Below are 24,653 nucleotides of genomic sequence, written 5' to 3'. Positions count from 1 at the left end.
ATGAGTGCCTGGTGTGGTGTGTAAACATCGCCACGAGGGAGACAAAGCGGCCAGGCGTGGTGCTGGCCACGCACCCCCTCATGCACCGTGCCGGCCTTCACGTGTGCTCGCTCACAGAAACTTCCTCCAATAGTCTGTTAAAGGCTACACGGGGGATGTTTTCAGTCATTATTGCCAAGCTGGGTGTATATTAAATAATGCGAGGAGTTAGGAGTCAGAGGTAAGGGGCCGCCCATAAATGACGTATTGCACCTGGGGGGGGGGGGGGGGTCAGAAATTTGTGACGATGTGTGACGAGAGGGGGGGAGGTTTCAGAAATGTGACGTCACATCAAAATGCGCAACTTTAAATAAATATAGACAACACGTTCTACTTAGTTAAATATACTTTTTAATAAATGTTTTCTCCTACAACATCAGAGTGCAGCGCCACATTAAATACGCACTACAATGACAATAGTTAAGTGATTTGAAGCGTGTTTTATATTATTTTTTTGGAGGGGGGCAGAGCTTTGTGACGTCTGACTTTTTGTGACGCCGTGTGACGAAGGGGGGGGGGGGGTAAAAAAATCGTCCAAAATCGCGTGACGTCATTTATGGACGGCCCCTAAGAGGGGTGAGCAATGATAATCACAACGTCATGATTTATTGTAAAATGGATATGATGGTTATCGTATCGTCGACATTACACCGTATGATATACCGGAGTATCCCCGTTGTTGTCTGCTGACCAAGTTGCCCTCAAAGACCTCAATGGGGTTTACTCGTGGAAATAAAACTTATTCCGATCTCCACATCCTGGCAACCCTATCATAATAATGGTAACATCTATTTTATAAAGCGCCTTTCACATCATAATATGGGGCGCCGCGGTGGTGAGATGTTAACTACCTCGCCTGCTATACAGAAGATCTTTGGTTCGATCCCGACCCTGACGCCCGCTGTATATCGGAGTTTGCATGTTCTCCCCGTGGTCGCGCGGATTTTTCTCGGGCTCCTCCAGTTTTCCCCTCCACATTTAGAATCATGCGTTTAGAGTATTTGGCTGCTATACATTTCCGCGTGATAATCCACGTCATTGAGATATCATTCGTGGCCAGGTTGCTTCTGGGCCTTACCTGGTGAAATAAATAAATAAATAGGCCTTACCTGGTGAAATACAAATAGTTTTTGGTTTTATCTCAAAGCGGTGTACATAATAAAAAGAAAACAAACTACACTCACAAGTGTAGAACCCCAGTTCCGTCACGACAACGACGACAGATTTTAAAACCGCTCGCAGCGGCGCTGTGACTGTGCACGCACCTGGAGTGGATGAGCGACAGGCACTTGTGGGCCAGCATGAGCCACGACTCGGTGAGGTTCTCGATTTCGGGCAGCAGCTGCAGCCACGACTCGCCCTTCACCGGCCCAAGCAGACCTGCAGCAGGAGTAAGCGAAGCATAATTCTACGTTAATCAAAATCGTGAATCGGAATATTTATTTCTACTGGAGGAATCCGATGAGCTCTTTTTCACAGTTGTCCAGTAGGGACAGGTCAAAACGTCAGAACAAATTATACAATAACAATAGGAGTGCAAAGTATAGGAAAGGTAAACATCTTTTAAATATATACACATAAAACTAAACTTTTTTTTGTACCAGGTAAAGCCCACTGAGCTATTAGCTTCTTTTTCAGAAGCGACCTGGCCACAAGTGATGGCTCAATGAAGTGGCTTATCGTGTAGAAATTTATAGCCGCAAAATAACGTTTAAATTGTGCATGCGGGCGTGCGTCGCCACACGCCGCAAAGAGAAATCTGTGAGCAATGCCGGAGACGGTGTGGCTGGCCGGCCCGGCCTCTGCGCACGTGCGTGGAGAGTAACACAGAGGAGGAGGAGATGTTTGACTGGATAAGAATGATCCTACGAGGCCGAGTCTTGTGTCGAGGCGGCTCCACTCAGTCGGCGAGGGAGAACACACCAAGGACACACATTTCACAAGCCCCGTGCAAGGTAAAAAAAAAACTGAACAAAAATCCTAATTCTCAGAGCTGCAATAAGTCAAATTAAGTGAGAAACCAAACTTAGTGTGTGTATATTCTTGGTTCTTTCGGTAAAGCCACGTAGAAGGGAAATAATAAAATAATAAAACAATATACTGAAAGAACCAAGAATATGAATCTCTGTAGTCACGAAAGCTTAAAAAAAAATAGTGAATGTATGTTGAACTTCTTTCACGCCGTACGTAGCCAACCAGTAGAGGTTCACAGATGTCTACTCGACACCTGTAAAAAGAGCTGTATAGCTCACTGGATTCCTCCAGCATAAATAATTCCAATTCTGAACCGCGCGACTCGGAGGTGCGACGGTCTGTTTGCGCGCGTGGTGAGCGGTAACGCGGCGGTGAGCGAGAGCGAGCGTGCGCGCCTGGCAGGTTGTTCTTGTAGGTGTTGTAAATATCCTTGATGTGCCGGTAGCGGAAGGCAAGCTTTCTCATCCACTCGCTCCCACCGCGCACGCCCGTGGCGACGCAGAGACCCCCGCCGCTGCCGCTCGCCGTGCAGAACCCGTCCGTCGCAAAGTTGTACGTCCTGCCGGCGGGGAAGGATCACCGTCGTCACCATCGTCACCACCGTCACTCTCATTTCCATCGTTACAATCCGGCAACCGTCAATAGTAGTAAGTGTGAATAATAATACCGGCATTTACATCGCGGGCCATAATGTAGCAAAAATACATTTTGTCAGAGCGCAGTGTTTTTTTGAATAGGGGTGACCTCTCTGGAATGTACAGGGTGCTTAAAAAAAAACACTTCCGAGAATTTGCAACAACGCCGCAAGCAGTGTGCCTCCGGGCTCTGGAGACCACCTGGAGAAGATTCCAGGCATGCGTTGACAATGATGACGAACAAGTGGAGACCCTTTGACTTTTTGAAGCTATTAAAATACTTTTGTTATCGTGTTAAAGTGTAGCATTAGCCGTTCATTTTTCCCATTACAAAAGATCGTCCCATATAAGTGTTAACATTTTTTGAAGCACCTTGTATGCTGAACTTGTTTTGCACCGTACGTAGCAAACCGTGCTAATAGGTTGTGCGGGGGAAAGACCAACAAACTAAATGCAAAAAAGCAGTTTTAAAGGAATGAGTTTTCAATCGAGATTTGAAAAGTGCATAGCTCCAGTGGCTTTCTCATATTGGAGGGAAGAGCGTTCCAGACGGCTTGCGCTTTTGCATCGTCTCCAAACCACCACCACCACCACCACCAAGAGCCATCATACAATCATCAACAAATGTTCGTTGTTTAGCATTATTATTCCCACTACTACCACAATAAAGATATTAAATCCTACACGCATAATAAATACCGCAGCGTTTTAAAATGTGGCCGCAACCGAGACACTTTTATGTATTCCCACTGTTTGAGGTGGCAGAGCGGCTCACTGGCCCGAGCTGGCGCTGCTGAGATTGTGGGTCACGATTCGACTGCCTGGCGTCACACGTCGAGCGGGATTGTGGTGCACGGGTGCATCACTACGCGCCGAACGTTTACGCTACGTTGAGAGGCTTTCGCCAAGGCGCAGGTGGCCAATCGGCAGCGGAAGTTCGGGCAGGTTCAGCCGGGCAGTTGGAACAAGGGCGCCACGGTGGCGAGATGTTAACTACCTCGCCCCGTATGCAGGAGGTCGTGGGTTCCATCCCGACCTGACGCCTGTACGTGTGGAGTTTGCGTGTCTCTCTCCCCGTGGTCGCGTGGATTTTTCTCCGTGTCCTCTGGATTCCCCCTCCACGTTGAGAATCAACATCAAGTGTCTAGAGTATTTGGCTGCTATACATTGACACGCTTCGGTGAGCTATCATTTGTGGACAAGTCGCTTCTAAAAAAACAGCTTATAGCTCAATGGGCCTCATCTGGTAAAATAAAAAAATAGTTCATAGTTTTAATACATAATCAACGTTTTTGGGTTTAGATCGCGTTATTTATAAATGTGTCATAACCCTCCACCACCCGACACGGCCAATCAGTAAAAAAAGTGTCACGTTGACAAAAGATAAATAGTTCACTGCTTTAGCCCAGCATCATCATGATGCTGGATGCAATTACCAGCGAAACGTCGTACTCAAATTGTAAATGTTGTGGTTTCGCGCTTCAACACACCGGTGGGCTAAAGCAGTGAACTATTTGTCTTTTGTCAACGTGACACTTTTTTTTTTACTGATTGGCCGTGTCGGGTGGTGGAGGGTTACGACACATTTATAAATAACGCGATCTAAACCCAAAAACGTTGATTATGAATAATATTGGTCGCGAAAGCCTACGTGTTAGTTTTAATACAGTACGTCGCATATCCGACCGTGGCACGTATTCACATGTATGCCCTGACCAATTAACCGCCCACAAGCAGCGCAGTAACTGTCATCGTGTATTGACGTTCACACATCTGACCCGTTCACATATCCGCCTATAACTCTCTGGCAAGTCGGATGTGCGGCGCTGGACTGTGGATGGGGGGGTGAATGCCTCACTCACCCTAGGTCTTGCCCGTTGTCGTCTGCCGAGACGTCGTCTATGTGGGACTGGTCACACTCCTCAAAGACAGAAAAGAAAGCACAGCACGCATCACTTCGATGAAATGAAACACACGGCAAGAATTGTTTTCCTCGTCTTCACGGCCGCCACGGTGTTCGGTGTTGCGCTGCACAGCGCTCCGATGTGCTGCCGGGTTTGTACCGCGTGCCGTTTGGCACGAGCAGTTCCCGAGGAAGGTCGCGGAACTTGGAGCGAAACGTCGGACATCGTGCCGAACGACACGCGCGGGTAGCACTGGCGGAGCCAGTGGGGGGTGGGGTGGTACGTGCCCCCCCAATGATCCGATCGAAATCCCTCATTTCGATCGAATCATTGGGGTTTATTAGTAATAAATCGGCATTTTGCGACCCCCACTGCCACTGTGTAGCATATTACTACGTGCCAGGGACTCTATGAGATGATAGGACAATAGTCTGCGTCCATAATTGGCAATAAGTAACGGCAAAGCGGTTATAAGTGACTCACATAATTGTGTGCAGTTGCGTATACAGTACACGACTTCCCTGAAGGCATTCACCTTCAGCGAGCGCGAATTCGACATCGCCGCACACGCGTCGAATAAAAAGTCAAGGGACAAGTCCTTACTTCCTAACAACTCCTCTATCATTTTTCATTGCTGGAGGGGTTGCCCCCCCCCACCCTACCTGGAAATCCTGGCTCCGCCAATGGTGGGTAGGGCCTGACAACGCGTCGAAGAGCTACAATTGTTTTCACGCTCCTTCTGTTTGATGTTTTTCCTCACGCTTACATTCCGATTGTGCTGCAGGCGTCGTGGCGCGAGACGGAATTTTTTCCCCCCATTCTGGCAATAAAACAGGAGGTGTTAAGATGTTCAAACACCAAATAAATATATTTTGCAAAGACATAAAGTCTGCATTAAACACACATAATTGTGACATAACGTGCACAAACACGCTCTGATAATATATGGGCATTGTCTTTGAAACTGATTGGCCTACGCCAGAGACAGCCTCCTCTATGGCCTAGTCTCAGCAGTGTTAGACCAGAGAACGCCAAAAGGCGAACAGCACGAAGACAAGGCACTATCAGAACACTTCTAGCTCGTGTCAATCAGTTCTATCGATGCTCTAAGTACGTGTGGTCAATGCAGACTTGATGCCTTGAAAAAAAGGGATCTATTTGGTGTTTGAACATCTGAACGCCTCCTGTTTTATTGGCAGAAAGGGGGAAACCTATTTTTCATTATTTTATCATTTTGGATACTGGAAAAAAGGTTCCATGGATAGATGTTTTTTTACACTCAGAACTCTCACAGTAACTAGTGCACCACCTTGTGCCAGAAAATGGCGCCGTTACATCACAGAACTGCTATTGACATCCTTGTGCCCGATGCCACGCATAGAATTTACAAACGCGTGCGTTCTCAAACACGCATTGGGATCGTAGGATGGAATGCGCATTATAAATTTGAATTGTTGTTAATAGCAGTGATTTTGTACGTTTGGTATTCGGCACACAATGGATTTACTCGCTTCGAATGACGCCAGGGGATCTTTAACGCTCACCGTGAGTGAGCGCTAAAGATACGGTTAACGCACGCCGCAGCAATAACCAGGGCTGCCTGCCGGAATGGAACCGCGCGCCGCTGCAACAAGCGACGGACGTGCTACCGTTGGGCCACTGCGCGTATCGTTCAGTGTAAAACAAAAAAATTGCATCTTATTTTATATTCACAGCGCGTCCTTTGATCGAGGCGCTTAACTTTCATTTAATAAAAAAACTGGATAAACTAAAAAATAACAGATCACGACGTTTCGATCACAACACAAGCCACCGTCGTCAGGTGGAACAGATAGAACAGGAATTCTCCTTTTAAAGCTTTCGTGACTGCAGGGATTTATCTTCTTGGTTCTTTCGGTAAAGTCACGTAGAAGGGAAATAATAAAATAATAAAAATAAAACATAATAAAATAATTCTCACGACGTTTCGGCCACAACGCAAGCAGCCGTCCTCAGGTGAAGAACAGGTCAGACGCTGTCTTTCCGACAGACCTGTTCTTCACCTGAGGACGGCTGCTTGCGTTGTGGCCTAAATGTCGTGAGAATTGTATTTTATTATGTTTTATTTTTAAATCCTTTATATTAAGTTCACTTGCTTGCTTGCTTGCGCGCTTACGACCGTGCAAATCTTTCGGTCGTTTTTTAACCCACTTCCCGTGATCCAATCGAGCTGACATTTTGCACACAGACTCGTTGTGCGTGACAATTTATTTTCGTGACATTTTTTTCTCCAAAATTTTACACTTTTTAGGAAAAAATAAATTATATTTAATTACCAATTGCTTAATGGTGGCAGGCAATCATCTGACCCATAGGTGGCAGCCATCTCAAGCCAGAGGACGAGAGGACTCTAGCCGCCCGTTTCAAAGACCAATGTGGGCTGGGTTGTGGCCCATTGAACACGCATATAAAGGATTTATAGTGAAAAACGTTGTTTTTACGGGTAAATGTATTATTATTTTATTATTTCCCTTCTACGTGACTTTACTGAAAGAACCAAGAAGAGGAGTTCTCCTGTTCCACCAGATGATGACGGCTTGTGTTGCGATCAAAACGTCGTGATCTATTATTTTTCTACCTACGTGACTTTACCGAAAGAACCAAAGAGTATGGATTCCTGCAGTCACGAAAGCTACAAATCAAGATTGGATGAACAAATATTTCTAGATTTGAAACTTTCGTGACTGCAAGGATTCATATTCTTGGGTTTTTTCGGTAAAGTCATGTAGGTAAAACATTTAAACTAAAATGAATAAAAGTAAAATAAAAATCACTGTGATTTTATAAAAATTTTAAAGTAAAATTAAGAAAAGTAAAATAAAAATTACAGTGATTTTTATTTAACTTTTATTAATTTTAGTTTAAATTTTTTACCTACGTGACTTTACCGAAAAAAACCCCAAAGAATATGAAACAAATATTTGTTTTAAATGGCAAGGAGGAATGGGTGACCAACAATGGAGGGAAGGGGTGCGTAGGTTGATAGGAAAGGGTATGGGGGGGGGAAGAGGAAGAGAAGAGGCGAGGCTTTGATGAACCGATGAATCGCTCAACATGCCCACGAAGTGAAATGGGAGCAATGGGGTTTGTTGTGTTCACAGAGCAGAGGTCGCAAACGGGTTTTGATTCCTTACCTGTACCCGGCCACACCAGGGTCACAAACGGCTACCCGTACCCCTACCCGGCCGGGTACGGGTAGCCGGGTATCGGGTAGGGTACGGGTATCGGGTACCCGGTTGCGACTTCTGTGACAGGCGATCACCCGCATTCGGACGCGACGGGAATAATCCCCGCGTTATTGTTACTGGCCAAGAGGTGGCACTACTGGGTTGAGGCACAAACTCCCTTTCAGTGCTGAGTCGATGGTTTGGCAGCAATCCTCAACCTCTACGTCTGCCCATCTGCGAGGGGATTGCAATGGTTCGTCTACGAATTGTTGCAATCCGTGGCTGCGATTCGAGTCTAAACACGATTGTAGATTGGCATTCATATTCCTGACTTGCGTATGGAGGTTTTTTGGGTTAGATCGCGTAAATATATAAAAGTGTCGTTAAAACCCGCCACCACCCGACACGGCCAACTAGTAATGGTTGTCACGTAAACAGAACGTGGCCAATTCGTCACTAGTACAGCACACAGGTGTGTTGGAGAGCCAAGCCACAACATTTACAATCTGAGTACGACGTTTCGCCAGTAATTACAACTAGCTTCATCAGGCGAGAGCCAGATTTGTGGAGAAGTCCACCTGTTTCGTTCGTTATATCGAGGCGTAGATGTGGTGACCACGCTTCTGCGCTCTTGCGCAAAGTGGTGGGGGGGGGGGGGGATTACTAAGTCAACGTACATTATGAGCACGCACATTATGCGTTTGTATTGTTTTACATTCTTTTACAGCGCGGTCGCAGATCAAATCGGTAGCCCAGGGCCACCCGTCCTCCGCTCGTGCTCGAGCCTCGATCGGCCTCATCAGCCACGTTCGGACCCATAGACGAGACAAAGATTCCCCGTACAGCCTCTAACAGACCGTCGGGGCAAGTGATGAGAAGACACTGATGGACGCCCGTCAACCCTCTCCATCCCCACGGACTGTCAGACATTTGTCGAAGACTTTTGTATTCTCTCCTCCGGTTCGTGCAGTTTTGTTCACTTTGTGAATGGTGAACGTGATGTTGGTGCGTGGTTTGGCTTGGTAGCGTCCATCGCCAAAAATAAAAAACGCCAATTCCCACATGGGAAATGCAATTTCCCCGCGTTCGGCAAAGTCTGCCCCCCTGTCTTGGATCCAGGAACGCCGCACGGCGCCTCGAGACAATTGGCCAAAACCATCGAGTGAGTGTTTCCGCACGTGGGAGGGAACCCCGGAGTGCCCAGAGAAGAACCCACAAACATCCGAGGGGTGTAACGCTGAGCACAGCCATCTCCAGGCCATCTCTGCAGCCCCCCCCCCCCGCGTCTACAATGCCTGATCATCCCCTGTGGTTTCCTCTTCAGTGCTTGCCACTCTTAAAATCCCGCTTGGCTTGGTGGCCCTGGAGGGGAAACGTCCAGCCAGCAGCCTGGCCATCTTCCGCGCTCTGGTCAGAGCCAGGGTGTGGCTGGAGTTCCGCCATGTGCGGCTGACCCACGCCGTGCCGGCCTTCAAGGAGCAGTGGGTGATGGAGGAGGCCGTGTGCTCGGTGGCAGATGACGGGGAGCTCTGCATGCTGATATGAGCTACCCGTCGGAGGCCGTCAGACTGCGAGACAGGCTGCGTGCAGATCGAGAGAGAGCGAGAGAGAGCGAGAGAGTGAGCGAGAGAGTGAGCGAGAGAGTGAGCGAGAGAGTGAGCGAGAGAGTGAGCGAGAGAGTGAGCGAGAGAGTGAGCGAGAGAGAGAGCGAGAGAGAGAGCGAGAGAGTGAGCGAGAGTGAGCGAGAGAGTGAGCGAGAGAGTGAGCGAGAGAGTGAGCGAGAGAGTGAGCGAGAGAGAGAGCGAGAGAGAGAGCGAGAGAGTGAGCGAGAGAGTGAGCGAGAGAGTGAGCGAGAGAGTGACCGAGAGAGTGAGCGAGAGAGTGAGCGAGAGAGTGACCGAGAGAGTGAGCGAGAGAGTGAGCGAGAGAGTGAGCGTGAAAGTGAGCGAGAGAGTGACCGAGAGAGTGAGCGAGAGAGTGAGCGAGAGAGAGAGCGAGAGAGAGAGCGAGAGAGTGAGCGAGAGAGTGAGCGAGAGAGTGAGCGAGAGAGTGACCGAGAGAGTGAGCGAGAGAGTGAGCGAGAGAGTGACCGAGAGAGTGAGCGAGAGAGTGAGCGAGAGAGTGAGCGAGAGAGAGAGCGAGAGAGTGAGCGTGAAAGTGAGCGAGAGAGTGACCGAGAGAGTGACCGAGAGTGAGCGAGAGAGTGAGCGAGAGAGTGACCGGGAGAGTGAGCGAGAGATTGAGCGAGAGGTGGGGGTTTACATAAAGCAAAGTTAAAAAAAAAAATTACGAAATGATGAACGAAGCAAAGTGCCGACTACACCGAGCATTTTCTTGTTTCCACTGATCGTAAAAAAAAAAGAGAGCCACCGAGCGAGATGGGGCGTGCCGAGGGTGATTTGGACTCAGCCATTCAAAAGTCAAACTCGATTATCCTTACTGTTTGGTTCTTTCGGTAAAGTCACGTAGAGAGAAAATAAATTAAATAATAGAATACGACGTTTTGATTGCAACACAAGCCGTCGTCATCAGGTAGAACTACATTTGAGAGAGAGACAAAACACAGACACGGAGACACACAGACAGACACACAAGCAGAGAGAGAGACAACACAGAGACACAGAGAGAGACACACAACATAGACACACAGAGAGAGACACAACACAGAGACACACAGACAGACACACAAGCAGAGAGAGACAACTAAGAGACACACAACACAGACACGGAGACAGACAGACACACAAGCAGAGAGAGGCAAAAGCTTCAAATCAATTATCCTTGGTTTAACAGGTAGGCTTTCGCGACCAATATTATCCATAAGTGGTTTCTGTGGTTAGATCGCATAAATATAAATTTGTCGTTAAACCCACCACCACCCGACACGTAAACAAACGGTGCCAATTCGTTACTAGTACAGCACACCAGTGCGTTAGAAAATAAACCCACAATATTTTTCAATTAAATTATCGTTCGTGTTATTGCCCGTCTTTCAAACCCTGACTTTATGATTGTTTACACGTTGGAATGTGTTTGCTGTTTTGCTGTAAATATGTAAAAAAAAACATCCATCTTTAAAATGTTAACTTTGCTTATCAAAGAGCTCTTATCTGGCTATAAATGAAGGCCATTTACCTTGGGGCAGAGGTGGCGCAGTGGCCAACGCTCTGAACCCGTTGAAGGCAGGCTCGATACCCGGTCGAAGGTGAAGTCAGTGGAAAGTTACATCTGAACTCACACCGACTCATACGGTGAAGTATGGTTGAAAAATCCCAAAATGACGATATCGCCAAGTGAGGGTAAAGGAGTCACAGACGCGTGCTTTCCAAATCGTTACATTTTTTAAGTGTGCCAAGCAAATGAAAATTTCTATGAACTCTGTGAATTCACACACACGGAGCACAACACCTTTGGTTGATTGCGAAGTTTGCAAAACGTTGCTTTTAAAATCGGCGAATTTTAAGTTTTCAGCTTTGAAATCGGCTTTTCACAGCCGGAGCTCAAAATCCGCTGGCGAACAAGCGACTCTTTGTGAAATCCTCGCCTCCGAGTTTACGAGCCAACAATAATTTGTCCTGTTCCGCGAAATCCGTGCTCGTAAACAAATTGCTTCGTTAATATTAACGCGGTATTCTCCGTATTATAAGACGTACTTTATTTCCCTATTTATTACAGCAAAAGTTAGGGGGCGGCGGGGGGAGTGGCGAATCGTAATCCAGAAGGGTTGTGTGACCAGATCTGTCTAACACCGGACACAAACACGGGGGTGCGTCTTACTTTCCGGAGCGTAAGAAATCATCGATTCCGCAGTTGTTTTAAAGAGCAGTGATATCAAGTGCAGGTCGTGTGCCTGTACGTGAGCACGTGCCGTTGTCAATATCCGCCCTTTCATCCGCTGCCTCCGCTGAGAGCTCAACGTTGTGATGGCCCCATATCCCGCCGGAGAGTTTCACTTTTTTACGCCACACGCCACGGCAAAGTCGCGGATTGCTGGCGATTGCCTAAAGTAACCCCTGCCCTGTAAAAAAATAAAATAAAAACGATGGTGTACAAACAGGAGGGGGGGGGGGGAACCCCAACTCAGTAGGGGGATTGCGGCGAGGGACGAGGGGAAAAAAAAATAACAACCCTCAAAACGTAACTTTGTACAACTCCGCTGTTTGTTTGCATTTCGCACGGGGTCGCTTCAGCGTAGGGCACGTGAATTCCCGCGCGCACGAGCGCTGGGCCCCGAGACGCGGATTCCCCCTGGCACACGCGGCTCTCCGCTCGCTTGCATTGGAAACAGATGTTGTCTGGGCCCGGGTACAAGGCATCCAGACGGCCAACATCCTGCCTCGATCGTTTCAAAGAAAATCGCAGCCAAAACGGCTCACCTCTCTTGCCCCTTTACCGGTGAGAAATATAAGCGCCACACGACCAAATAAGCCTTGCCCTTACCTTGAAAATGCCACGACTTAAAAACAAAAAAGATTAAACCGCCGAGTTTTGCCTTACCTAAAAAAAAACCGGGTAAGTTAGGGGGCTGAAAAAAAACTGTTCCTTGTCCTCTTCGTACGAGGTCGCGATTTAGTCGCGATGTCTAATCAGCTCCGAGCCTTCCCCCGAAAGCGCGAGTGCCCAACGGACGCAGGCTTGTAAATAAGTCGGGGCGAGCTGGTGGCCCAATTCTGCGGAGGGGTGCACGATAAACAAAAAAGAAAAGAGTACGCACGGCTCACAGCGCCGCATTGTGTAGGGCCCCCAACCTTTCGCAGGAAGGTGGGGGCCATGATTGTGACAAATAGTCACAGCGAGGGCATTTATCAACGGGCGCTTGCGCGTACACAATGAACATTCATCACGTTCGGACAAACAAAATGCGTGCGGCTGTGTAAAAGAAAAAAGCGTTGCGAATGTATAACGCGGTTATAAATCAGTGAATGAGCAACGCCAAAATCGTGCTCCCCATCGAAGAACAAAAGCCACCGTTGAGACGCGCTTGAGAAACGCACGAGCGTGTGTGCGTGCGCGTGTGTGTGTGTGTGCGACGACGACACCAGTGACGATTATATGAACCGGTCCTGGGCCTCCCCTATGTCGACTCGGCCTCAAATGAATACTACCTGGTGCGGTGTGTAAAAACAGCGCCACTCGGGCGTGCTGTGGGCCACCCACGCCCTCGTGTGCCACAGTGCCGGCCTTCATAGGTGCTCGCTAACAGCACTTGCCTCAACAGCTTGTTGAGGCTACACGGGGGATCTTAATATGTGTGTGCCGTGTTTACACGCACACGTACGCGACGTGTGCACACGCGCACAGACGCAGCGTTGATTGCATTAGCGTGTGACCGCGAGCGAACCATTTAACGCACAGCAGGCGACCACATGTTGATTGCGCAGAGGTCAGAGGTGAAACTAGCCCCAGCAGTCCAATGAGAACATAAGGACTTAATTGTTCCCAAGAGAGTTGGCCTGCCCTTGACCCGAGCCCTGAGCCCCCCTTTTTTCTCTTCAAAATAGCGGATTGTGGGGGGCACGTTGCACTTGGCCAGTTTGCTCCAGGTGGTGCAGCCACTCCGGCACGACTGTTCTCCGAAGCTCGGGGAATCGATGATGATGCAATTTGAACTCATGTGTATTCTTGGTTCTTTCGGTAAAGTCACGTAGATAGAAAATAAAAATAAAATTAAAAATGTATTAAAATAAAATGAACGTATATACTTTATTTAATAAAGGGGCGCCACGGTGGCGAGATGTTAATTACCTCGCCTGGTATGCGTGCGGTCGGGGGTTCGATCCCGACCCTGACGCCTGCTGCTGTATATTTGGAGTTTTGCATGTTCTCCCCGTGGTCGCGTGGATTTTTTTTTCTCCGGGTCCTCCGGGTATTTCCTTCCACATTTTAGAAACACGCGTTGAGATGATTTAGATTACTTTGGTGCTATAAATGTCCAAACGATCGGCCACTTTGTTGAGCTATCATTTGTGGCCAGGTCGCTTCTGAATAATTAATGTAATACCTCAATGGGCTTTGCCTGGTAAGATGGGGGTGGTTTAGTTTTTGTATTTGTGTGTGTGTGTTTGGGTGATTTGTTCATCTTTCTTGTACTGTTTGTTGTTGTAACGTTCCTGTCCGCCCCTACTGGACATCTGTAATAAAAAAAGCTTATAGCTCATCGCATTCCTCCAGTATAAATAAATATTATTATTGTGATGCTCGTTACCAGAAGCAAACGCTCAGTGCACCACCGTAACGCGTTCGTTTGCGGGAAATGGAAGATTCGACCATGCCCGTCCGGTGCTCGCTGAGCTGCACTGGCTTCTGGTTGCCCAACGAACACGTGATGAGGTCATCACACTCATTGCACACAAAGAGTGCTTGCCACAAATGAACCACGGTACCTCGCTGATCTCGTCAAGGAGCGTAAACCATCGCGCGAACTCCGGTCATCCTCGCTGCAGCGGCCGTTGGCTAACCGTCGAACAAAACTGTCTCCGCATCGCGCGCTTTCAGATGCGCTTCTGCGGCCGTCTGGAACGCTCTTCCTCCCGATATTAGGAAGCCACTGGAGCTATGCACTTTAAAACCTCGATAGAAATCTCATTTACTTCAGAACTGCTTTTTGTGTTGAGTTTGTTGTCCTTCCCCCGCACCTCTGATTAGCACGGTTGGCTATGTACGGTTCAAAAGGTCAACATAATACATATGTTCACACGTGCCTACGTACACACGTTCAGACATACATGGACGCAGGGCTTCATTGCCGCTGGAGCCTACCGCGGTGGGCCAAGGTCCGACTATTTAGTTGGCTACACACACTCCTCATGGGTGGAGCGGTGGTGCAGTAGTTGGCGACTGCACTATGAACCGGGTGACCCGAATTCCATTTCTGGCCACGGTTAACATCAGTGGCGAGTGACATTTGGAACTGGGCCGACCGTGCTAATCGAAGGTGCGTGGGGAAGGAAAACAAACTAAACACAAAAGCAGTTCAAAAGAAATTATTTTTAAATCTGACAATAAACGGGCTTTTTAAGCAGGTCACGTGACTCCCTTTAATCTGGACTGCCCTCAGAACCAGGTGTGACGTCTCAGGGGTCAGTTAATAGTGTCCATCGGTAAAACAATTGCATATTAATAAGAATATCTATTTTTTTTAAACCTGGGATAGCCACATTTCATTTTTTGTCCACCTCCAGATCGGCGAGGTCGTATGGAGGGGGGGAGCACAGAGTGTGAAGCGGCTAAGCCCGCGGAGCCGCGTGACTCGCATGAGTCGTGGGGGACACTGATCCGAGCCAGCGGTGTCGGGACGGCCCATGGGGCCATTCCTGTGCCCACCGATCCCCAATTGCTGGTGGCCATGGGGGGAGGGACACCGTGTTGCCCGGCTCCTACTTACGGCACGCAACTCCATTGAGCGCACGCAGCGCTGCAGTTGGGGCAAGCGACGAATGTTCTCTACCACCCCCCCCTCCCCCCCTAATAATAGGCTTCCCCAGTTTGACCCGCTCGGAGATTTGAGTGAATTCCTCCGCCGCGATCAGCCAGGTGAATGAAACCCGGGTAAATTGAGCGTAACCTGGGCCATTGTGCGGCGCTGAGCACCGGCAGGGTGGAGTCTCCGATGAGGTTGGATGCATATTCACGGTGGGTTTCGCACTGCGAGGAAGACAGCCGTGCTCTTCATGCAGCCTGACTATGAAACTACAATCTACTTTTCGATTTAAAGCTTTCGTGACTGCAGGGATTCATCTTCTTGGTTCTCTCGGTAAAGTCACGTAGAAGGGAAGTAATAAAATAATAAAAATAAAACATAATAAAATAATATAATAATATAATAATATAATATAATTTTATTATGTTTTATTTTTATTATTTTATTACTTCCCTTCTGCGTGACTTTACCGAAAGAACCAAGAAGATACAATCAAATTATTTTTGTTATACCAATTTCTTTATCAGAAGCGACCCTGGCCCGACTGGGGGATCGCTACTCGTGGACACCCCATGAATGGTCGCACGTCGGAGTTGTCGTGGTTTGAATTCACATTTTGGCTCACTTTGACCATCTCAATTCGTGTTATTTCTCACGTGATTGTCTCTTTCGCACTGTTGCGTTCTACTTACCGTCTCCTTCAATACGCATTGCTTTTTGCTTTTAAACAAGGGATTCTTACACATACGGTGTGTGTATCGTGAGTGTAAGAAAAATCGACCTTGATCGAATGCATCATTGACATGTCCAGAGGTCACTAAAGTGTTTACTTTCCGGATATGAAAAACTCAGACATACAATTAACCAAATGTTTATCTCGTAATTATCAACCTATAAACTATAGCCTGTACCACTTGCGCAGCATCATGCAAAGGAGGCAAAGGAGGCTGGGAAACCAATTGCATAGCAACATTCACTCGAGTATAGAGCTCTTTTTCAGAAGTGACCAGGCCACAAATGATAGCCCAAAGAAGTGGCTCATCACGCGGAAATGTATCGCAGCGAAATACTGGAAATGCACGTTTCCAAATGTGGAGAGAGAAACCGGAGGACCTGCAGAAAAATCCACGCGACCACGGGAGAGAGAACAACTCCACATATACAGGCGCTCAGGGTTCGGGATTGAACCCACGACCTCCTGCGTACCAGGCGATGTAAATAACATCAAGCCACTGCGGTGCCCCACGCGAGTTTGTGTGGGGCACTATTAAGTCGGAAGGTCATAGGCACAACGAGTTGACCTACGGTCTACCACAGGGGGTCAGTGGCTACGAGACGGTGGCTACAGGACGGTGGCTCGTTGCTAAACAACGCCACTAAGCGGTCCTTAAAGAGCCGCATGCAGCTCTTCCAGAGCCGTAGGTCTTGCCGACCCCCTGGTCTACAAGGTGCGGATTACTGTTGTGCAGTTGGATGCCATTGCCTTGCTACCTCCTGCCAGTTTCCTTTCCTCCTTTGTTGTCTGCACGGGGGGGAGGGGGTCGCACTGAGCTGCTGCCGCCTTCGCCGAATGCTTAGCCAGGTGAGTTAAACGCTTTGGTCCGTGTGAAGCGAGGCGCAAAAAATCTTGGCGAAAAAAAGAGACTCAATTATGTTTTTCGGTCGCCCACTTAAGTCCTTTGCGTTTGCACAACAGAGGCGTTCTAAGCGGGGATTTGTCTGTGGCCTCTAAGTGGGGTTTAAGTGCTTGCGGAGAAAAAAAAAACAAGTACAAAAAAACACGAATTGTCCAGTGGTGAAATGGGCCATGTAAAACAACACCGGGATTCATTTGTTGAAATTTAATTCATTGATTTCCCTGCACTCCTGAGAACGTTTGTTACGTGCGTATTACAAATGTAAGTTCTTGTTGTTGTTGTTGTAATCGTTGTTCTTTCAGTCAGGTGAGATCCTTTTGAGACTATGTCTGTTTTCTTGGTTCTTTCGGTAAAGTCACATAGAAGGGAAGTAATAAAATAATAAAAATAAAACATAACAAAACAATTCTCACGACGTTTCGGCTACAACGCAAGCAGCCGTCACCTGAAGACGGCTGCTTGCGTTGTAGCCGAAACGTCGTGAGAATTGTTTTATTATGTTTTATTTTTATTATTTTATTACTTCCCTTCTACGTGACTTTACCGAAAGAACCAAGAAGATTAATCCCTGCAGTCACGAAAGCTTTAAATCGAAAACTATGTCTGTTGTTTTACAATGGAGGTCTGGATTGCAGGACATTGCAAGGGCAAAGACCAAGAGAACACAACTGAAAAAGTATTAATTTGTTTGAAACAATCACATTTTTTAAATCATTGGTGACAAATTAGCACAACGATATACACCGGCTAGATGAGGCAGAGACAACGATCAGAAGCATTTGCGCTCAAATTAAATAAGCGATGAATCCGATTGAGTGCGATGCCATGTAGCTCCAAGTCTCGAAGCATCGTGGGTAAAATCGCCAGCACCTCGTGTTAATTCTGGGCCCGTGCCACGGTCATCTGCAGCGCTGTGGTTGCGCGAGTCTCTTGAGATTGCACGGACAAAAGCGCTGCTGGCTGACGCCTGCGGTGGCGCACGCGAAAGCCGATCGAATCGAATCACAACCTCCGTAACGACTGCTATTTGCGCCATTCTTAGAGCAGGCAATGTCCCCACGAAGTCGTTATGTCACGCTGATGGGTATGGTCGGCTGGTCGACAGTAGTTTTTTGCAGTCGGGGACAATGCTGCCATCTACTCTCAATTGACTAAATTTTTTTAATTTCCGAAAAAAAAATATTTTGGACCGTGTCACTGACTCACGTGGGCAACTCTTGTCCGGACGATGCCACGCGACCTTTTAACGTCCACTGTGAGGCAAGGCGGCGCGTAGTTTATGGTCAATACACCCGCGCCGTATTAACCAGGGTGGCCGTGGCGAGCTGCCTGGCTCCCACACGACCCCTACGACCCGCCCCCCCCCCCGCCTTAAACGGTCGCTCACCCCTCCCCACCCCACCCCATCACATCCCACCACCCACCCACCCCCTGCCGTCGTTAAGCCACCAAATGTAAAATAAAAGCAGCTGCACTGCTCGTGCGCGAGCTTAGGGAGCCCACAGGAGAGGGCCGTGTAGCACGGGGGGGGAGCGGAGTTGCCTGTAAATCGAAACACAAAAAAAAATTGACTGAATTGGCTCCAGCTGAGTCGGGCTGCGTCCACGCGGTGGGGAGACCACGTGGAGGTGGAATGCGATGGGAGTCACGGCAGTCAATCGCTGCCTCAATGGATGGACTAACTTGACCATTGTCCCCTCGGGGTGGTGGCAGTGGTGTTGGTGGTGGTCGAACTGGTTGTGGTGGTGGTGGTGGTGGTGTGCTGGTCATGGTGGACGGGGTGCTGGTGGTGGTGATTGTACTGGTTATGGAGGTAACGGTGGCAGTGGTGTTGGTGGTGGTCGTACTTGTTACGGTGGTGGTGGTGTTGATGCTGAAGATGTGGGTGGTGATATTGTAGGTGATGTTGTTGGTGATGGTGGTGCTGAAAATAGTCTGGGTGCTGGTGATGCTGCTGCTGCTGCTGCTCGTGGTTGTGGTACTGGTTGTGGTACTGATCGTGGTGATGGTACTGGTTATGGTGATGGTACTGGTTATGGTACTGGTTGTGGTGATGGTACTGGTTGTGGTACTGATCGTGGTGATGGTACTGGTTATGGTACTGGTTGTGGTGATGGTACTGGTTATGGTACTGATCGTGGTGATGGTACTGGTTATGGTACTGGTCGTGGTGATGGTACTGGTCATGGTACTGATCGTGGTGATGGTACTGGTTATGGTACTGATCGTGGTGATGGTACTGGTTATGGTACTGATCGTGGTGATGGTACTGGTTATGGTACTGATCGTGGTGATGGTACTGGTCATGGTACTGATCGTGGTGATGGTACTGGTTATGGTACTGGTTGTGGTGATGGTACTGGTTATGGTACTGGTCGTGGTGATGGTACTGGTCATGGTACTGATCGTGGTGATGGTACTGGTTATGGTACTGATCGTGGTGATGGTACTGGTTATGGTACTGGTCGTGGTGATGGTACTGGTCATGGTACTGATCGTGGTGATGGTACTGGTTATGGTACTGATCGTGGTGATGGTACTGGTTATGGTACTGATCGTGGTGATGGTACTGGTTATGGTACTGATCGTGGTGATGGTACTGGTTATGGTACTGGTCGTGGTGATGGTACTGGTCATGGTACTGATCGTGGTGATGGTACTGGTTATGGTACTGATCGTGGTGATGGTACTGGTTATGGTACTGATCGTGGTGATGGTACTGGTTATGGTGATGGTACTGGTTATGGTACTGGTTGTGGTGATGGTACTGGTTGTGGTACTGATCGTGGTGATGGTACTGGTTATGGTACTGGTTGTGGTGATGGTACTGGTTATGGTACTGATCGTGGTGATGGTACTGGTTATGGTACTGATCGTGGTGATGGTACTGGTTATGGTACTGATCGTGGTGATGGTACTGGTTATGGTACTGATCGTGGTGATGGTACTGGTTATGGTACTGGTCGTGGTGATGGTACTGGTTATGGTACTGATCGTGGTGATGGTACTGGTTATGGTACTGATCGTGGTGATGGTACTGGTTATGGTACTGATCGTGGTGATGGTACTGGTTATGGTACTGGTCGTGGTGATGGTACTGGTCATGGTACTGATCGTGGTGATGGTACTGGTTATGGTACTGATCGTGGTGATGGTACTGGTTATGGTACTGGTCGTGGTGATGGTCCTGGTTATGGTACTGATCGTGGTGATGGTACTGGTTATGGTACTGGTCGTGGTGATGGTACTGGTCATGGTACTGATCGTGGTGATGGTACTGGTTATGGTACTGATCGTGGTGATGGTACTGGTTATGGTACTGGTCGTGGTGATGGTACTGGTCATGGTACTGATCGTGGTGATGGTACTGGTTATGGTACTGATCGTGGTGATGGTACTGGTTATGGTACTGATCGTGGTGATGGTACTGGTTATGGTACTGATCGTGGTGATGGTACTGGTTATGGTACTGATCGTGGTGATGGTACTGGTTATGGTACTGATCGTGGTGATGGTACTGGTTATGGTACTGATCGTGGTGATGGTACTGGTTATGGTACTGGTCGTGGTGATGGTACTGGTCATGGTACTGATCGTGGTGATGGTACTGGTTATGGTACTGATCGTGGTGATGGTACTGGTTATGGTACTGATCGTGGTGATGGTACTGGTTATGGTACTGGTCGTGGTGATGGTACTGGTCATGGTACTGATCGTGGTGATGGTACTGGTTATGGTACTGATCGTGGTGATGGTACTGGTTATGGTACTGATCGTGGTGATGGTACTGGTTATGGTACTGATCGTGGTGATGGTACTGGTTATGGTACTGATCGTGGTGATGGTACTGGTTATGGTACTGATCGTGGTGATGTTGATGCAGTGACGATGTTGGTACTCCTGGTGAGACCTCGTTGGTGATGGTTGAAATGTTGCATTTATTTAATAATTTAACAAACAAAAAAACCCACTTCCGCTCGTCTCATTTATTTATTCTCATGGCAACAATTTCCAATAATTGAAGTGGCTAAATAATGTTTTAAGGAAATGTCAAGGGAGTGGGGCAAAACAGGAGTTGTGGTCGAGACTTCTTGGAAAGGACTGAAAGGGCCCCAACACTAATTAGACGAACACTCGGAGGCTCCCGCATGGAAGAATGTGAACCCACAAACTGGGATCACCGCAGTGTTCTCGTGTCTGTGAACTGTGATCACAGCAGTGACCTCGTGACTGTGAACTGTGATCAGAGTCCTCGTGACTGTGAACTGTGATCACTGCAGAGTTCTCGTGTCTGTGAACTGTGATCACAGCAGTGACCTCGTGACTGTGAACTGTGATCACAGCAGTCTCCTCGTGTCTGTGAAGTGTGATCAGCGTCCTCGTGTCTGTGAACTGTGATCTCAGCAGTGACCTCGTGATTGTGAACTGCGATCACGGCAGAGTCCTCATGACTGTGAACTGTGATCACAGCAGTGTCCTGGGTTGGGTCTCTCAGATTCTCACCTGACCTACCCCCAACCCCCCTCAATTGTACAAAGTGAGCTGCACGTCACTCAATTACCGTAAGCCATGATCTATTTTACTGCTGGAAGAAGTCCTCCCAATGCTAATCGGAGCTGCAATGGCACAATCGATCTTACTCCTGCACAGGGGCCGATCGCAGCACTCCGCCAATGCGTTAGACGTCCTGTCGGCAACGTTCTCTCCTTTGGCTTCTATCGTGTCACCAGTCTCGTTCATCCACCGTCATCCCGTACAGCCAAATTGGCGTCGCAGATTTCCGTTTGTTCTTTCCGTCTCTCGGTGTTATCCCAAGCAAGGATCTCTCCATCCTTGTTCGTGCACATTTTCACCTTTTCTATTTTCTTCCAAAACATTAATACGTATATTAACATCCAATAATCCTAAAATAACCAATGCAACTTCACATAACGTCAACTTAATATTACACACCGTACTGATTTGCAACAATACTCGGTAGAGCCACTGAGATAACATCAAACAACGCTTCGCACGGATAGACTGAATCTACACAAAACTCGACCCAAATCCCAAATGTAACCCTTAACATAATCCTACACATCCGACACAGACCTCCCCTTATCTGCTGATCTTAACCATGGATGCAACATTACCTCTAACCGCTCACATCAAAGGAAACCTTAGTTACTTGGTTAGTCCTCTGCATCCCCTATGGGACATGAGGCTGCATTGCTGCATTGACATCTCTTGATTGCCCCGGACACCCTTGCAAACGAGACTTTTCCCATCTCAAGCCACTGTCCAGATCCGAAACATTTTTAAACAAATAACTAATTTCATGGCCCAAATCTCACGGCAATGGATATTCCCAGGCAGTCTCAACTTCTTAAAACTCCGATTTAAAGCTTTTGTGACTGCAGGGATTAATCTTCTTGGTTCTTTCGGAAAAGTCACGTAGAAGGGAAGTAATAAAATAATAAAAATATAACATAAAATAATTCTCACGACGTTTCGGCCACAACAGGTGAGGACGGCTGCTTGCGTTGTGGCCGAAACGTCGTGATAATTATTTTATTATGTTTTATTTTTATTATTTTATTACTTCCCTTCTACGTGACTTTACCGAAAGAACCAAGAAGATTCTTAAAACTCCGTTCCACGTGCACGGCAAGACTTGCCCAGCCAGGATTGTTCACCCGACAACGCTGGGGAGGGGGGGGTACGAAGCCTTCTCGAGCGCAGCTTCACTGACCCCTAACTCCTAGCCCTGCCAACTGGACATCCTAAATGCGACGAGCGTCTCTCAGTTCCGTGGTCTGTGCAAGACGACGCGCACCTGTTCAGACTCGCCTTCCCATAAAATCAAAACATTTGATAAGGGGGGGAATTTTTTTTATTCATTTGTAATTTATTATATATATTTTACGACTAACTGTTCTGATGCTCCATTGGAACCTCATTTGCCAGTAAAAAATATGATAATTGTTTTTTTACCCTTCTATCTGGCAACAAAACTGACACCTTTTTTTACAAAGAGTCATGTTTGCATAGACCACAATACCTGCAGCTGTAATGCAAACAAAAAACACAACTCTGATAATATATGCACTGTCCTTGAAGTTGATTGGTCCACACCCGAGACAGCTTTCCTTAGAGCCTAGTCTCACATGGGTTGTGCACGGATGCACTTGATTTTGGCGCGCGGTTACAATTCACTTTGCTCAAGTCGGTGTCGGCCGCCGCCGAGGGTGTGACGGCTTTCTGCTTTCACTCCTATTGCTCCGTGCCCCCCGGTACCGTTCCCGTTCCGCTGTCGTGCGCACCGATGCCTACTTTAGTGAGGGCGATATTGGCGCGTTAAATACAGATCGATTGATTGACTAAAACACGAAGCAGGCTCAACCCCCTGCTTAGCTGCTGAGATATGACGAGATCATCCGGCAATGTCTCTAGACCCTACCAGGTAGACGCGAACCCTTGCAATGTGCCACTTCTGTGTTGAGCGTGTCAGCCACCGGATAACCATCTGTCCAGTTATTAATATAATACACAATGAAACTTTGAAAACAAATCTCAACTATTGTTTTTATTTTACTAAGTAAGGCCCACTGAGCTATATAACTTCTTTGTCAGAAGCGACCTGGCCACAAATGATTGCTAAACGAAGTGGCTTATCACGTGGAAATTTATAGCAACCAAACACTAAAAATGCATGTTGATTCTATATGTGGAGATAAAAACTGGAGGACGCGGACAAAAAAAATCCACGCGACCACGAGGAGAGACACGCAAACTCCAAATATACAGCAGCAGGCGTCAGGGTCGGGATCGAACCCACGACCTCCTGGATACCAGGCGAGGTAGTTAACATCTCACTGTACAATGATCCAAATTCATTGACATCGATAGAGGGCAGTGACATGACCAAGCAGGAGCATATTCTTAGGTTTTTTCGGTAAAGTCACGTAGGTAAAAAATGTAAATTAATTTTTACCTACATGACTTCTTAGGTTTTTTCGGTAAAGTCACGTAGGTAAAAAATTTAAATTAATTTTTACCTACCTGACTTTACCGTAGGTAAAAAATTAAAATTAATTTTTACCTACCTGACTTTACCGAAAAAACCTAAGAATATGAATCCTTGCAGTCACGAAAGCTTCAAATCTAGAAGCAGGGGCATGCTCGACGCTCGTTGCCGAGGTTCTGGGCTCGAGGCCGTCCTGGTTTTTACTGCGGCCGTATTCACCGCAAATACTTTGCACCGTCTGCTTCACAGTGGACGGTAGAGATCACGTGACATTAGTAGAAATATGGTAGGCCACGTGTGCTGTAGTCGAACTCCAAATGATCGCATTGTTCAAGGCCGTAACTATAATATATATTGGGGGGGTGGATACACCCCCCCCCCAATATTCAAATATGCTCAAAATGTCCCCCCCGATATATTGCTATAAAAATAAAAATTGCTATGCTATGTAAATAAAAATAACAATTTGCTAAACCTTGGCCACAATATCTGGACTTGTCTTCATATAAATCAATGCATAGATTTCTGTTCATACGATTGTGGTTATGGTTCATACTCTTAGGTTTTTTTCGGTAAAGTCATGTAGGGAAAAATAAGTAATAAAAATAATTTATTTTTATTATAAATAATTTATTTGTATTAAAAAGAATTTATTTCTATTATTTATTTTTACCTACAAAAAAACCTAAGAGTATGAATCCTTGCAGTCACGAAAGCTTCAAATCTAGAATTGTGGTTATGGTGGTACTTTATTAATCCCTAATCTCTGCAATTACATACAATGAAACAAGAAATGGTAAAAAAGTAAAAACAGAGCAATGTGATACAT

The 24,653-nt window shown here is 47.3% G+C and overlaps 1 protein-coding gene across 1 annotated transcript in view; it reads right to left on the bottom strand.

Moving 5' to 3' along the window:
- Positions 1–24,653, bottom strand: part of LOC144725111 (protein phosphatase EYA1-like) — a 63,273-nt gene that overhangs the window by 6,031 nt on the left and 32,589 nt on the right. The window contains exons 11-13 of the mRNA XM_078604582.1: positions 4,511–4,569; positions 2,409–2,572; positions 1,305–1,419 (exon numbers count right to left, since the gene is read on the bottom strand). Coding sequence (XP_078460708.1) covers positions 1,305–1,419; positions 2,409–2,572; positions 4,511–4,569 — 338 coding nt within the window. The remainder of the gene's footprint in view (positions 1–1,304; positions 1,420–2,408; positions 2,573–4,510; positions 4,570–24,653) is intronic.

Source organism: Lampetra planeri, chromosome 22 (assembly GCF_965212315.1).
Source record: "Lampetra planeri chromosome 22, kcLamPlan1.2.h2, whole genome shotgun sequence".
Lineage (NCBI taxonomy): Eukaryota > Metazoa > Chordata > Hyperoartia > Petromyzontiformes > Petromyzontidae > Lampetra > Lampetra planeri.
Note: the sequence above shows the minus strand (reverse complement) of the source record. Positions and strands in the feature narration are given on the sequence as shown.